This window comes from Centroberyx gerrardi, chromosome 5 (genome assembly GCF_048128805.1).
Source record: "Centroberyx gerrardi isolate f3 chromosome 5, fCenGer3.hap1.cur.20231027, whole genome shotgun sequence".
NCBI classification, from domain to species: domain Eukaryota; kingdom Metazoa; phylum Chordata; class Actinopteri; order Beryciformes; family Berycidae; genus Centroberyx; species Centroberyx gerrardi.
The window spans coordinates 19,053,209-19,069,830 of record NC_136001.1 but is presented as its reverse complement, the minus strand read 5'-3'; the positions used below and the strand labels follow the sequence as shown (position 1 = coordinate 19,069,830).

Here is a 16,622-nt window from a genome sequence, read left to right as displayed (position 1 = left end):
GTGTGCGTGTGTGTGTGTGTGCACATGTGTGTGTGGGTGGCTGGGTGGGAGGGTATAAGAGTCATTGCTGCATGCATGCGTAGGTGGGTGCATAGGAGTGTGAACCTGTATGTGCATGTGTATTTGTGTGTGCCTTTGTACGTGTGGGGGTGTGTGTTGTGCAAGTGAGAGAGTCAGTGAGAAAGAAGGGGGAGGCAGAAGACTATGGCCCTTTAAAAAAACGTGTGTACACATCATCGCTGTGCCTTTATTTGAGTTTAAAAGGCAGTTTGAGTTTCCTGGGTATCATTTGTGTGGAGGCCATAATGGAGAGGGTTGTGGTCCGAATTGCCCTCCTTGGGCTGTTGCTGCCTTTTGTTACCACGGACCCAATCAAGGTAAGGTCACATAAACTAGCGGGGTATGCTGGGTTCACAGTAGAGCACCCCATTGTAGGGAAACTGAATTTATTGAGGGTCCAAGCACTGCAAGTGGTGGAACCCTATTGTATTTGCTGGAATTCTTCTTTAGGGGTCCAAGCACTGCAGGTGCTGGGACACTATTATAGGCTATTTGCTGGAATTCTTCTTTAGGTGGCTGGGCTTGTGACCTCATAGATATTAAAACATAGATACCGCATTCTCGATTTGACAAATGCGTCATACTGAGGCGTCAACTGCTTGGAAAAATGCCATAAGCGTGTGTGCTGTTTGGCGGTATAAAACAAAGCAAGGATTGTGGGATAAATTTTCACAAGTAGCCTAAGTATTTTACTATATTTTACTGTCATGTAGCCTATGTTAGCGTATGTGATATTGCTTCAGTCTTAAAGGAATAGTCTGTCTGTTTTGGATTATGGGGATGTGATTTATAGGCATGCCTATAAATCACATCGCATTAGATTCAATATATCACTCCGCCCTCAGATTTACTCATCAATGCATCTTGTATGAAAAGGTTGGGTGGTCATCCTTGTCCGAGAGACGTAATAAGCATTGGTACTTATTAATCTATAAGCCCTTATTGAAAAATCACCTCCTTATATCATGTCACGATCTACAACACATCCTAAAAATTAATACTCTTGTAAACTTTGGTCATTTCTGAAACATGATCACAAACCTTCCCCAATCTGTATGCGCTTGTTTTTAACTGTTTATTCATCCCTTACTGTTTAGTCAGGTTCTTTTTGTTGTTTTGTCTGGCTTTGTTTTGTTTTATCCTTGTAATCTCGACATCATTGTAAATGAGGGCCACCCTCAATGATTTCTTTGAGAAATAAATAAAGGTTGAATTGAATAGTTCACCCAAAAATGAAAACTCAGTCATTATCTACTCACCCCATGCCAGTAGAAAATCGGGTAAAGTTTGTTAGTCCATACAACAGTCCCGGAGCTTCCCAGTTGAAGTACGCTGCACCATTCTCCAAAACAACTGAAATTGCTGGGGTCCTGTCTTCAGAGTTTAAAAGAGTAAAATAGAAGAGTTTAAATAACGTAAAATAACCATAAAATGGCTCCATGCAGCTCTTCCAGCATAATCCAAGTCTCCTGAATCCAAACGATCCCAAAGTGACTTGAAAAGACCGACATTTACACCATTATTTAGCTGAAATCCTCACTCTAGCTGTTGATTTCAAACAAGCACAGATCCTGTACAGACCCACGGCTCGTGTGTTCAATTCAATTCAATGTACTGATCATTACGACATGGTTATCGGTTAAATAATTCCACTAATGTCACTTAAATACCACAGGTAATAACGTTACCTAACGTAAAAGTTTATAGGGCAACAGAGGAGGTGGAGGTATGTAAATTAACGGCAGACAGTGGGGCTCACTGTGTATGGGAGCAATGCTCGGCTAGTGCAACACGTTTATTGGTTAAATTACCTATTCCACTAACGTCACATACCACAGGTAATAATGTTACCTACCGTTAAGGTTTGCAGGACAGCAGAAGGTGTTGGTGTCTGTAAATTGACGGCGAAGAGTATGGCTCAATGTGTGAGATCCAATATGGCATTATCAGTGTATGGGACTGAATGTGGCATTTAGCCCATAGGCGAGAGGCCATCTCTTAGTCAAAGATGCCCTCTAGAGGCCATTTATTGAAGCGACATCTCACTAAGCGTTACCTGACTGACTGACTGACTGCCTGACCTGAATTTGTGGGAACAACGTCACATTTGCGTGCACCCTGGCCTCGAAAACTAGATATGTAAGACTAGCTCAAATTACCAGAAACAAGACTTCTTGTTTGGCCATTTAGCCTTAAAAATAAAAGCACGAGATTTTAAATAGGTAGAAATACTGTTTTAAACCAATTACTACAATTACAATTGTCAAATTCAATAAGTGAGCACCCACATTAATGTTTGATGTCCACTTTAGTCTCCGTTCTGCACAGTGTACATGCAGCATTTATAACTAAAATGGCACATATTATGGCATTTTTCATTATTATTATGACAACAAACAATGACTGAAAGTAATTGGTTTTTGCTTGAGCACAAAAGAAACAAAAAAAAACCGTTTTGAGTTCTACCGCTAGTACTACAAATGCAAAAAGTTGTATATCTCATAATTGACCAGATTTTTACGAAATTGTGTTGCTCTAGGATCGTGTCTCTCTAAACTCTCTATGGGTTGAAACAGTAAAGCATGTTGCACTTCTGGTGACACCCCAATCAGTGTCAAAGCAGGTGTTTGGCATCATCTGTCAAATGCAAAATACCTGATTTGACATCACTGGGGTGAGGCCAGAAGTGCAACATGCTTTACAGTTTCAACCCATAGAGAGCAGTGCAGCAGTCTGCCCCATGTGATTTAGTATTGATTTATTATTTAATGGAGAGCACTAACGTTCTATAAAGTTAACGTTTTCAATCACAGGCTGCAATATCACAATACTCTTCCCTTTAGTTGTTTTCTCCTCAGCACAACTATAACAGGAGTTTGGCTCAGTAGGTAACGCATCAGTCTCTTATGTGGATGGTTGTGTGTTCAAATTCAGGCTTGGCTTGTCTTTTCTAAAATCATAAACTACCAAGAACAAGGGGCATATTTTCAAATAAAAAGTTTGGCCATTGTGAATAACTTGAACAATGTGCGATGAACAATATGGTTGCAATTAAATGATAAACTTGACAAAAGACATGGGCACAAAATTAGCAATAACTAATCGAATGTGCATCCAATCTTCACGTTTGTCTTGTCTACATTGTCTACCTTATGTAATGTTTTGTCTATCTGTCTGTCTTTTCAAAGTGTGCTTGGACCCCTCAATTTCCACTTGCGGCTATATTTGAATATATAATTATGTTACAGCTAATGTAGTTTTTCCAAAATTGTGGGTTTGAATGCTAAAAGCTGATCAGCTCAACTAATATATATCTGAGGCTTGTCTTTGATTACTCTGTGTCTGTGATCTTTCCCGTCAGTTACAACACAGTGAACTATGCCTCTTTGATAAACACCAACAAGCACAGGGTGAAGGACCTGCTGGCTCTGTACCTTCAATGTTGTTTTATACTCTTTCAATGTGTGTGTGCATGTCTGTGTGTGTGTGCGTGTGTGTGCGTGTGTGTGTGTGTGTGTGTTTATGTGCTGTGAATGTAGGAGTATCTGTGAATGCGCAAAGTCACTGCCGTGTGCAACTGAAGCACTACTTGAAAAATAAAGGGCAATGAAGGGGGAGTTTCTGTGGTTAGACCAATGAGATTTCAACATGCCACCTAGTTGTATACTAGCCAACACCTTGTTTTTCACCATCACCTTATCTTTGGTCAGCTGGTCATCATTGGTCAGCAAGGTCAACCAAACCAGTTTGCGTTGTGATGTGTGTTTCCTGTACTTGTTCAGGAGGACTGGGACATCTACAGCTTCCATATCAACTCCACAGTGAGCAGTCGTTATGCCACCACTGTCATCACCAGCCGTGTGGTCAACCGTATGGACCAGCCTAAGGAAATAGAATTCCATGTCCGGATTCCCAAGAATGCCTTCATCAGTAAATTCAGAATGTGGGTCTTTGGCAGAGACGCTCAGTGAAATGATCACACTGGCCATAAATCATAGGCATTATTTGCACATACAGTACATTGCAGAGTTATAAAAATAAGTCATGGGCTACTCAGGAATATATAAGAAAACCAAGACTTTTCTGTTGACTCTCGGTCCTCCTCAGGTCTATTGATGGACAGATGTATGATGGTGTTGTGAAAGCCAAGGAGCAAGCTCAGCAGCAGTACACTGAGGCTGTATCCCGCGGCCAAAGTGCTGGACTGGTCAGGTACATTATTGATCAGTGTCAATTCTTAAGATTGGCCTAGATTGGATAAGATTTAGCATTTGTGTATCCAAGTGTAATGATTTCTATCTCTCTGTTACAGTTCTGTGGGGAGGACCCTTGAGGAATTTAAGACCTCTGTGACTGTGGCCGCTCTCCAGAAGGTGACCTTTGAACTGACATATGAGGAACTGCTGAAACGCAGGCTTGGCAAGTATGAGCTGCAAATCCATGCTCAACCCATGCAGCCTGTCAAAGACTTCAAGGTGAGTCTTTCCTATTGTTGCAGTCATCATTCAGAAAGCACTGTTACTTCTTCCTTGGTCGGAGCTTTCAACATTGGTCTTTTATTCTCAATGCCAGATTGACGTATACATCAGTGAGAAAGCCGGCATTAACTTCATCGAGGTTAAAGGAGGACTAAGCACCAAAGCCCTGGCTAATGCCATCACCAAAACACATGCTGACAATCAGGTACAGTGCACAGCAATGCAAAATCCCATAGGACTCATAAAGGATGCAGAGGGATGATAAAGGTATGTATAGGAGATTTCTGAAGCAAGTGGTCAATCTGAAGGACTCACTCAGGTATTTCCTCTTATAATCACTGCATCTATGAAGAGCCTATATCTACAGACAAACTGATTCATCCTGTTTCCAGGCATGGGTGCATTTCTACCCAACAGAGGACCAACAGACAAAGTGTGACAGCTGTGGACAGCAGGGTATGAATGGAGATCTGGTTATTACTTATGATGTCAACAGGGACAACTCACTGGGAGACATCAAGGTACACTAAGAGTTAAGAGCACATGCAGCATTCACAGTGTAGAGAAAAAGCTACTTTGAACTGGCTGTATGATTGTATGAAAGAAGGATACACAGTTGAACAAGGTCAGCACATCCTGAGCAGGCAGTTTAGTTTGAATAGTCTATTAGCATTGAACATTGGAGGACTAAATGATGAGGACGTAAAGAAGATCTTACTTAAATTAATATCTCATTCTCAGTGGTCTTTTCAGCAACCCTTACTAACCACACTTTTTTTTCTAACTTGCCCCAAGGAGTCAGAAGGGTATTTTGTCCATCACTTTGCCCCATCTAGTCTTCCCCGCATACCAAAGAATGTTGTCTTCATTATTGACCGAAGTGGCTCCATGCATGGCAAAAAAATGCATCAGGTACAGTGTCTGAAGAGTGTGTGTGTGTGTGTGTGTGTGTGTGTGTGTGAGACAGATAGCCTACATGTTACCCAGTGGTATACATGCCATTTGTAACTTCTGAGTTTGTCATAGCTGCTATGGACATCTTTATTATAATGAGCCATTTAACAAAGGATTCACTTCAAGGGCACATATTACATGAAGTATTATTGAATGGTTTCTTACCTGAATAAATGAAGTTCTAATTTGTGAGTGATGTTTTTGCTCAGACCCGTATAGCATTAATCCACATCTTGGGTGACCTGGAGGAAGATGACTACTTTGGTCTGATAACTTTTAACAGCAGAGTTTCTCCCTGGAAAAGAGAGCTTCTCCAGGCCAACAAGAACAACCTGGATGCTGGCAAGGAGTTTGCAAGGAATATCAGAGATTCAGGAGGTAGATATACATTATTGAACATACAGATAACTGTATTTATGATAACAGAATGGCAGTGATGACACGTCTTGTCTCATTTCAGCCACAGACATTAACGGTGCAGTGTTGGAAGGAGCACATATGCTGAATCAACACCCTAGAGAAGGTTCGGCATCTCTCCTTATACTTCTCACTGATGGAGACCCAACCTCAGGTAATAGTACAACACACACACACACACACACACACCTACACACACACACACTCACACACACACACACACACACACAAAGACTTCAAGAAATGCTTAAAGGGCCACAGCACAGTCAGTCTTCTGCTTTTTTTCCAAATGATCTGTCAGTCACTAAGTTGATTCAGGAGTCAGTAGGACTGCCCTTTGTTCCACAGTAAAGCCCATCCTCATGGGACGCAAAAGATCATGAACATTATTTAAATGATGTAAATAAGCATGATTTTATTTTAAAAATGCATTTGTGTATTTATATACTCTCAAGATTTATGTACCAATACCAGTACACACAGTACACTACCAGTGACTGTGTGCATCTTTACAGGGGAGACAAATCTTGAAACAATACAGTCAAATGTAAGAGAGGCCATAACTAAGAAATTCCCACTCTACTGTCTTGGTTTTGGATTTGATGTCAATTTTGAGTTCCTTGAGAAGATGGCACTGGAGAACAGTGGTGTTGCACGACGGATTTATGAAGACTCTGATGCTGATTTACAGTTAAAGGTAAGATATGAATAACTTACAGTCCTTCAGATAATAAATGGAATAAACATTTGTTTTTTATCATGTAGTTTCCTATATTTCTAGAAAGAAAATACAACCAGCAATAACCAGGTTGGCTTTGGAGAGAATAACCAATCACAATAGTGTCTGTATTTCATCAGGGTTTCTATGAAGAGGTGGCCACTCCACTCTTGACAGATGTGACGATGATCTATATTGGTGGGACAAATCTAACCCAGACCAACTTCAGCCAGTATTATAATGGCTCTGAGATTGTGGTGGCTGGCCAGATCACTGACAACAACATTGAAACGTTCACTCCACAGGTTGTGGCCATTTCGGTAAGGATTGCTCCTCACTGTGTAGCCCATATGGAGAAAATTGGTGTGATAAGATTCGATTCATGGACTAACTCTTTTTTTATCAAATGCTACATGAAATGTCATTCTCTGAAATGTTTGTGAAAGTAACTGCATATTCTGACATAAGAATACATTTTGACTATGACAGAAGAACACTAAGGTGGAGTTTTCTGACAATAATGCCACCATAGAGTCCACTGGAACAATTTCTGACAGCCACATCAAGAGGGTTTGGGCATATCTCACAGTGAAACAGCTTCTGGAGAAAGAGTAAGTCTGATGTCAAAACCTGGTAGACCCTTTTTTTCTCTGCACTTTTTGTTAACAATAATTAATTGAGTTTTAACTAAAGATAACAAGGATAAATATATACAGCAATATTGTGTGCGTGTGTGTGTATATGTGTGTAATTGTAGAGGGAGTGGGCCAGTCACTGAGAAGACAACAAGAATAGTATATAAGTAAATAAATAAATAAATGCTGTGTACATAATCTTGAACTGTCACAAATTTCAGATTCTTCAATATAAATAAATTCCAGCCACCGAGATGCGGAAAAAAGCAAACAAAAAAACTAGTAGTCCCTACAGCAGGAAATGCTTGTGATAGTCTGATTTTCACATCATAGGCTACTTGATGTAATTTGAGTTTTGAACATAGTATGTACACCATTTGTCAAACAGGTTGCAGTTAGCTGGAGATGAGAAGGAGAAAGTGAAGAAAGAAACCCTGGAGCTATCTCTGAAATACAGTTTTGTGACCCCTCTCACATCCATGGTGGTCACCAAGCCTCCCGGGGAGAACATGCAAGTGCTCCATAAACCCAAAGAGGGAGTGGAACAGCCGAATATTGACCATCAGCATCGCCTTCATCTTAGTCCTAGATTTGGTACTGTAGTCAGTGGTTTTGGAGCCGGTGGTGGAGGTAGTTTTGGAGCCGGTGTTGGATTCCGTGGTAGAGCCGATGTTGGAGCCGGTGTTGGATTCCGTCGTGGAGCCGATGTCGGAGTCGGTGTTGGAGCTGGTGGTGGAGCCGGTGCTCAAGCCGGTGGTATTATCCCCAGTTACGTTGTACCTGCTAGTCTACCTGATAGACACCCTGGTAAGCAATACTAGTGCACAAAAACAAACAAACCAAAAAGTAAAACCAGTGGTGTTTATTGACGGTATCAACATCTCCTTATCAGCATCACGCTGTCTTTATCAGGCCCCTCTGAAATGAATAGGCCTAAACAAGGTGTGACTCTGCACTGTTCTGGGATGAATGCATTAAAGGTCCCATATTGTAGAAAACGGGATCCCCTTGCCTCTTTGATTATACAGGAGTTGGATGTGCTATCTAAACATTGTGAAAGTATCAAAACGCATGGTCGCCAACTAAATCCACACAATCCATACTAGAAAAGCGAGCCTCTAAACGAGCCGCTTGGACTTCTGTAACTTTGTGGCTCATTATCATTTTTGTAAGAAATAATAGACGAACAAAATGTTTTTTTCAAAGCAGTTGAGCGGTCGCCATTGTTTATTTACCGGAGAGTTTTCCCTACCTGTAGCTGCTGAGACTGTGGTGTCTCACATTTCACTCTTGAAACGGTTAGCCAATCAGAACAGAGGGTCGTTAATATTAATGAGCCTTAAAGACACAGCGACAGAAACAGCCTGTTCTTGGTAAGGCTCAGAGAGATGCTGGAAATGGATTGAGTGTTTTTGGGACATGAAAGCACACAAACGGTTTTTAATGGACCTCAAGACATAAAATGATACACTGGAAAGTGTAGAATATGGGACCTTTAAAGTGATGTAGTACCTTGGGTTGTGTAGCGTCTTGGCCATGATATAACCCCAAAATCGGTGATTCTTTGTTATCTGTTGCTCCGTTGCTCCAAATAGGCGAGCGGGAGACCCAGCAGAGACACTTCCACAAAATTCAACATCGGCGAGCTGTTACGCTCTTAGTCATGTTTATATTGGCAGAATCTGCTTTGTCAGTGTCCTGTCTCCCACTTTTTTTCACCCATTTACAATTATTGGTAAACATACTGTGTTCCTACCTTTACTGCAGTAATAGCACTAGCAATAGTCCCTGGATAACATATATTATAGCACACACATATATTTGAGTAGTTGTGTTCCTTGCTTGACTATTTGCAAAGTAATGATATAGATCTAAAAAAAAAAAGCAACGCTGTAGGTAGGGCTCTATGATTGCCCTGAAAGACATGCCTCTGTGCTCTGTATGAGCTTGATTTATTAGAATAATCTGTTAAAAAAACAGGCCATAAAACATTTCTTTAATAGTATAACCTACCATATTCTGCAGTTACTTTTCCAAAGCCTATACTTCCAAGAACACAGGGAGCCTATTTTTTTTTTACAGGTCATAACTAATGTTTAATCATAATTTTGCTAACTTTCCAGGTACCAGGAAGAGTCAAAGGAGAAAAATTGGCTCTGTTTTATACTCACTTGGTAAACTTCTTTTTCAATGCCAATTCCCTTGATTCATCCTTCTAATTTTGCAATTATATATGCTACTGATAGCTTGTCATAGCTCAATCAAATTGTATAATTCTTATGTCCTTTGCTCTCATTCAAATAAATCATCATCATCATCATCTGAGACACTTTTTACCCCCTAAAGTAATGCTGTAATCATTAATCAAACCAAAAGTATTTGTTTGCATTTACGTAACCCTATTTAAGACTGTAAGATTTGTATGTGCATTTTTGCATGGCCATTTTTATGTGACCATAAATTTAGTCTCCCGCATGGATCCTCATTATAAGATTCATTATGGGTCAGATGTTCTTTTATAGTTAAACTTAAAAAAAAGATCTAGGAAAAATATTTTACGGCATGTTCCAATGTGGTTTGCTATTGAGATATATATATATCTATATATATATATCTATATATATATGTTAAAAAACCTATATCTCCCATAGTTTGACCACTTTGACCTTACAAGGATCGGCAGGTAAGGGAAGTCCTCCAAGGCGTCATTTTAAGGTTAGGCGAGGTTAGGATTAGAACCAGATTTAGGTTAAGGCTGTGGTAAACCTTATTAGGTTTGCACATGTATTTTGTGGTTAGATTTAAAGTTGAGGTTAGGGGTCAGAGACTTAATTTAAATTAATGGATTGTCCTCTCAAGTACTGTCATTTATTTGTGTTTATGTGGCTGTGTGTACATATGCTTGCAGATGCACATTTACAAAGCTCAGATCAGATGATGGACATTCAAACCACTGTGACTGGTACGGTATTGTATGTAGATATGGTTTATGTAAAACCCATTTATTTCTAGTTGCAAAAAAGTTAAGAAATAGTATGACATTTGTGGAATTAAATCTTAGTAATTCATTATTTGAAACAAAATTTATATCACATCACAAATTTCATTACAAATTAATGAATGCTTATTCAATGCTTGTATTAGCGTTCATAATGCATTCACATAAGGAGAGTCAATTAAATAGGATGTAAAAAATGTAATCATAACTACATCGTTATGTAGCCAATTCACCCTTGTTACCACCACAGAAAGCCAAAACATGGGATTAAAGCAAGCATAGTGTTTTTTTGTGTGTGTATTTTGAAAAGTTCACATTTACATTCAAATTTTTTCAAAGCATTGATTTAAATAGATCTGTATTTGGTTGAAATGAGAAAAGAACTGTACTCATTCTATAATACTGTAATAGACTTTCATTAGCAGCATTTATTTGCTTCAGCTGAGAGAACCCACTTCTCATCATAGACAAGCTATTATCATATATATACTGTATATATTGCTGTACCTAAAGCCATGTGACACGAAAAGTAATTTGACAACAGCTAACTAGCTGATAGTTTCATTATTAATTTGCTTTTAACTGTTTCACACATTGGGAGATAACATCGAACAGTAGGGGCTGCAGTATCTCTTCTCTCTTTTTCCTGTTTTCTGGTCTGATTAATTGACACACTGTTCCACCTCTGTGTCACAAAAAACATGCAAGTTTCCTGAATACCTCATAAAGTAGCTAGGTCTTACACAAGTATATCAAAAGTAAAAAAAAAAATTAAAAAAAAGATCTAGGAAAAATATTTACGGCATGTTCCATTGTGGTTTCCATTGTGTATATTCAAAGTAAAATGCACTGTTTTTCAGTTTTTTTTTAAATGTTTTCCCATAAATTTCAATATCAATTTTATGCATTTCCATCTGCTGTGTGACATTAATAGCTCTCTTTGGATTCTTTGTACTCTGCTTTTTTCTCTCACTCTCTTTCTCTGTAGTTCGTAGGCCTACGCTCCACAGGTTTCTGCTGAGTGCTGAGAATCAGACCCTCCCACTATGTTATGATGTCACTGGAGCGCTGCTGCTTAAACTACTGCAAGATCCCAACAGAGGTCACTAATGTTCTTTGTATTCCACTTTCTTTGTAGGAGGTGTCACCTACTTTTCCTTGTTGTTCCCTCACAAACTTTATTACATAACTTATTCATTAAAGCCTATATCATTTTTACATGTAATAAGAATTTTGGTCATCATGTTGTTTCCCCACAAAATCTTTGCATCAATTTGGTGTGTATCATCCCATATTTATCCCATAATTTGATGTGTGGAGTTGAATTGCGTGTATTCCCTTCTGTACTAGAGGTGTCTGTGAATGGTGAGCTTGATTCATCAGCATATGGGGGCTTCCAGAAAGTTGTCATCCACTACAAAACTGAGCAGCATGTTGAGTTTGACATCACTGGCATCACCTTACGAGATGGACAGAACGTGAAAGGTTTTAACTGGGGGCAGGATCTCACCATAGTTGGACGGTACTGCAGTCTGCAATGCATTCCTGACACATTCAATAGTGATAATACTGTGCACTGTAATAGCTTTTCTCTGTCTAACCTTAAGACGTTGAGTTTGTCATAAATTAGTTGTTATAGACTACTTTTGCATTGTAGTTTTGGTTCCGATGTTTATATTTTAGGTCCTAAAAAACAATGGAAAAAAAAATTAAGATGCAATGCCTATTTTAGTGGCTTGACACTGATTCTGCGGGACAAGGAGATGGACGTTACAGCTGGAGACGCACGTGTGGTCATCTTACTTCATGAGAGACGGGGAGAAAAATTCCTCTGGCCGGCCTTGAGACAGTTTCCATCAGGCAACAACACTGACGGACTTTTAGGTGGGTGAAGTAGGGTCTTTTTGTGTGAATATTGTCTGTTGCGTGTATCTTCTTGCAGGTATGATTTAATATCAATATTTAGCACGGGGTCAGTACATTAAAACAACATTTACACTTGGCAGTGGTGGTTGACAGAGAAATCATTTAGAGATTGTCAAAAGTCAGTTGCTCTTTTTACATGTGCTGTCTGGTCACTGAGTCTTCTCCAGCTGCCAGCCGTTCAGTCTTATTGTCTTACTGTTTGTCGTTTGTGTTCCAGCTCTACAGCCAGCAGTTTATGAGGAGGCCCAGCAAACTCCCCTGCCAAAACTCAAGATGAGAGACCAGGAGATTAATGTTACTAGGTAAAATTGGTCCTGCCTTGTTATTTGGTCCTTTTGGGTGTAAAAAAAATTATAAGAAAGATGGATTTTAATCTATTTCATTATGACAATAGTCTCATAAGCTTGACAATCTGTGAGTGACCATTTTGTTGTCTGTACAGACATTATGCCTCTGTATGATCTTGTTCACTGACACTCACTGATGTAGTAATCATTTTAAATCTTTCTTTTGTAGAACCAGTGCTGTGGACTACAGTGTTCACTCTGCCCCGACACTTGACTGCTGGCTCATGTCTCCTGAGTCTGTCCTGCAGAGAGAGCTGAGTGGCTTCATTGTCACACAACTGTAACTGGGAACCATGTCAAACCACTTGAGTAGACCTCATTTAAAAAAGAAAAAAAAAAGAAAAAAAAGAAACACTGATTCAATATGGAACACTGACTCAACATAGCATGTAGAAAAATCCCATAGTGCAAATCAATATTACACAATTTGCCTGTATGTTACTAACATAAACAAATAAATGGTATCCCAGATCTTTGGTTTTCTGTGCTAGCACACTCACTGTGTGTTATGTGGACATAATTATGAACGGTGGTAGTGAAGTTTGTACATAATAATGGACAAACTTCACCGGTGTTTCCACTGACATGAGGGTGAGTAGATAATGACAAAAATTTCATTTTTGGGTGAACTATTCCTTTAACCCTAACCACATTATGAAACAATAAAGAAAAGCAATAAATGACAATGACACCCCCCAACCATAGACCCTCAATTAGAACAAGGACAAACTCCCATGGAAACCACATCAGGGAAAAAAGTGGAAGAATGGTTTGGAAGGGCGTCACAGAGAGGGATCCCCCTTCCAGGACAGAGTGGGTAGACAAAGATTGAATGTTGATAGCAAACTGGAGCATAAGCTTGGGTGAATGTCTGGATCTGGCATAGGGAATCAACACCAACTCTGTCACCATCGTCATTGTCGTCATCAAAGTCATCACAGGAACAGCACTCAGTGCAGAGACGTCAGCTCCGTCTCAGTCAACATGGACAACAACTAGGTGTGAGGAGTCAGGGACCATAAAGGATGCTGAGACTGCCAAGCTGCAACCACACTTTGAAATGAAGAGAAATAATAAGCGACGCATCCATACACACAGCAGATAAACTCAGTCACTCACTCCCACTCACACAAACAGACACAACATGAATGAACAAGTGCACACAGACCGAGAAAACAGGACGCAAACCAAATTCTCAGGAACCTATCCAGTCTTACCGTAGTCTATGAAGAGACTGAGTCACTCCCAATGATTGTGCAAAGCTAAGGTTGGCCTCATGATAGTGATGATAAATAGATTTTAAGCCTGTATTTAAAGACATCAGTAGTCTTTGCCTCTCTACGCAGCAGAGAGACCATTCCAAAGAAAAGGAGCACGCTGAGAAAAAGCTCTACTGCCTGCAGTTTTCTCTGCTGGGATAGATCAGTAGCCAGTGTTTTGCAATCGGAGGGCCCATGGCGGTGTATATGGTTCAATGAGATATGAAAAATCAGCAAGCCCATGTAATATTTTATATGTTAGCAGAAGCACTTTGATGTCACATATGGCATGCATTGGGAGCCAGTGTAAGGATGACAGGATGTGGTCAAATCTTCTTGTTTTGGGTAAGGTTCTGGTAGCAACATTTTATACAATCCTGAAGAGCATTAATTCTAGCATTAGATAAACCAGAGAACATAACGTTGCAGTAATCAAGTCTTGACAACACAAATTTGAATATTAGTGATATTGTAAGATGGTAAAACACTGTTTTAGTAATGTCTTTAATGTACAACTCCAACGACAAGAAGGATCAAATGTAACAACAAGATTTATGATAGTGGGAAATTACAAAAATTTACTTACTACAAAATTTAGGGTAGTACTCGTGAACAGATATCTGCATCTAGCTGGTCCAATTACCAACATCTCTATTTTGTCTGCACTGAGGAACAGGAAGTTCTTGCTGCTACATCATGGTGAAAAGAAAGAATCACGATTCTCTACTGAAATTATAAAATGAAGTGTTGTACATTTACTACATTCAATGAAATTTTGCAATAAAGTTGGATGATCAAAATTGTATGTTGCCCTTGGTACATAGCTTGAGATTGGCATAAATACTTCCCTTTAGATAGTTTAGATCCCTTTAGATGGAGTGCTAACCCAGCACACACACACACACACACACACACACACACACACACACACTGTACCTTAATGCTTTGGCAACATTGTAAACTTTCATGACAATAAAGCAAATTGAATTGAATTGAATTGAATTGAGATAAACACAACATGTTAGTTCAGACACTTTACAAACTATGCTTGTCAGTAATTCATACCTGAATGCTAGGGGGCCCAGCATGGGCCAGAGTGAAGCCGCACCCACTGCGCCATGGGATTTATGCCAGTATGAACAACTTTCTCAAAGCCAGAAACCAGAGAACTATGTCCTGAGGCCAGGACGTCATTAACATGTAAAAACTTAAGCTGATCCACAGACAATGAACAAAGGGCTATTACTATAATGATCTTTATTGTACAGTAGTGTTCGGAACCCAAAAATGTCTCCTTATTCCCATGCAGGCGCCCTGGGTGGTCTCACCTTTACCAGATAAATAAGGCTTGGAGCTGTATGGTTATATGGAAGATGGAACACCTGCTCCATATAGTTATACATAACCATCTTAACACACCATCAAGGTGATTCCTCTACAGAAATAGAGGTGTATAAAGCTTGCACATCCACCACCATATAGCATCATGGTTTGCCATGACACTGATAGTAAATGATGTTCAAGTAGTCAATCAGTGCCATCTGTATAGGGATTGCCACCACAAGCTTTGGCATGTGAGCGGCACTAAAGTAAGCAACAGAGATGGCTCCTAAAACTTACTACCATAGTCAGATTGGACAGTAGTAGACGCTTGCCGGCACTTCTGCTAAGCATAATACTTTTCAGCAACAGTATCTGTCAACCCATAACCCTGTGCAAGTCTGAGTCTGTGCAGATATTGAAAACCAAAAGTGAAAGGAGTAGGATGGTTACATAATGTTTACATACAGTAATACATTTAATATAGGAGTAACAGCCAGGCTTCTCAACTGCATTACTCGTAATCGGAGTGTGAGCCGACCCAGGTCACTGTAACTGAATTATGATGTTTACATGTGTTGAGTAACCTGGTTGAGAACTGTATTGTCCATGCATGGAAATGTAGCCAATGTTATGGAATGGATCAGTAATGGAGAACTCTGTATGACAGAATGTTTTGATTAAGTTTATTATTATTGTTGCTGTTGTTTGTTGTTGTTTATGTTGTTGTAGGCCTATAAATTAAGAAGTTATTTATTTCTGAATTTATAGTAGCACCCTAATGGTCTGTACACATAGCTGCCTACATGAGGTTTATTGAAGTCATAATATAAAATATAATCACACACCTCATATAACAACTCTGCCACACTGATTTAAGAAGTATAGGTTCTGAGTGGATGTTTTTCACTTTGTTCTGAACATATTTCACATAAGTGAGAGGCAGATACACAATTATGTTGTCAAACTAACCAAGCTGCTGTGTGAGCCATGAGCTGCATCTGGGATTGTCCTCAGTGAGTGAATTGCATTATTAGGTCAAAGGTATGTGGATTCTCATGAACAGGTGACAAACCTGTTTAACAGGACACAGTGTACCGGGAAATGCTGGGAGGGAATCTGCGCCAGATCTGGATAATAAACCAATGAACATTTAACAAATTGTTGTCATCACTAAGTTCAAACCTACTGTTTCTAAACCAACTGTAAAGTGTTCCTATGTTTAAAACGCTATTCTGAGTCTACACATACTTAAATGCAGTATTCAAGGTGGAGTCTTATTTTGATAATGCCTTGGCAATAGACGTGGACTTTGATCCTTCTAGGTCCTGCTGGTTACACTGTAATGAAGATTTCAGAGCAGGTAGTTACAGTATTATAGGTGCTTTAAGGGAGTGTGCAGCGCTGGGACTGAAACTTTGAAAGAGAGAAAGAGAGAGAGAGAGAGAGAGAGAGAGAGAGAGAGGTGGGGGACGGCTCTTGGATCAGGACACAGAGCGTATGGTGCAAC

The 16,622-nt window shown here is 39.6% G+C and overlaps 1 protein-coding gene across 2 annotated transcripts; it reads left to right on the top strand.

Annotated features, from left to right (window-relative positions):
- Positions 1 to 305: 305 nt before the first annotated feature.
- On the top strand, positions 306 to 12,998 carry itih3b.2 (inter-alpha-trypsin inhibitor heavy chain 3b, tandem duplicate 2). 2 transcript variants are annotated; one of them, XM_078283687.1, is made up of 19 exons: positions 306 to 377; positions 3,843 to 4,003; positions 4,168 to 4,272; positions 4,373 to 4,535; positions 4,633 to 4,743; positions 4,931 to 5,059; positions 5,334 to 5,450; positions 5,702 to 5,870; positions 5,953 to 6,063; positions 6,425 to 6,606; positions 6,768 to 6,947; positions 7,117 to 7,238; positions 7,651 to 8,069; positions 10,171 to 10,224; positions 11,249 to 11,362; positions 11,611 to 11,782; positions 11,993 to 12,144; positions 12,404 to 12,488; positions 12,703 to 12,998. In XM_078283687.1, exons 1-19 carry the CDS (start codon positions 306 to 308, stop codon positions 12,815 to 12,817), a joined length of 2,733 nt encoding a protein of 910 aa, XP_078139813.1. In that variant the 3' UTR covers positions 12,818 to 12,998. The 2 variants fall into 2 exon arrangements, with proteins under 2 accessions (XP_078139813.1, XP_078139814.1); XM_078283688.1 differs by lacking the exon at positions 10,171 to 10,224.
- Positions 12,999 to 16,622: the final 3,624 nt, after the last annotated feature.

Excerpts from the sequence above, each read along its gene's own strand:
- itih3b.2 (XM_078283687.1), top strand. The coding sequence starts at position 306 with ATGGAGAGGGTTGTGGTCCGAATTGCCCTCCTTGGGCTGTTGCTGCCT. Across the intron at positions 5,451-5,701 it reads ATGGCAAAAAAATGCATCAG|ACCCGTATAGCATTAATCCA; the intron begins GTACAGTGTCTG and ends GTTTTTGCTCAG. Across the intron at positions 11,363-11,610 it reads ACTGCAAGATCCCAACAGAG|AGGTGTCTGTGAATGGTGAG; the intron begins GTCACTAATGTT and ends CTTCTGTACTAG.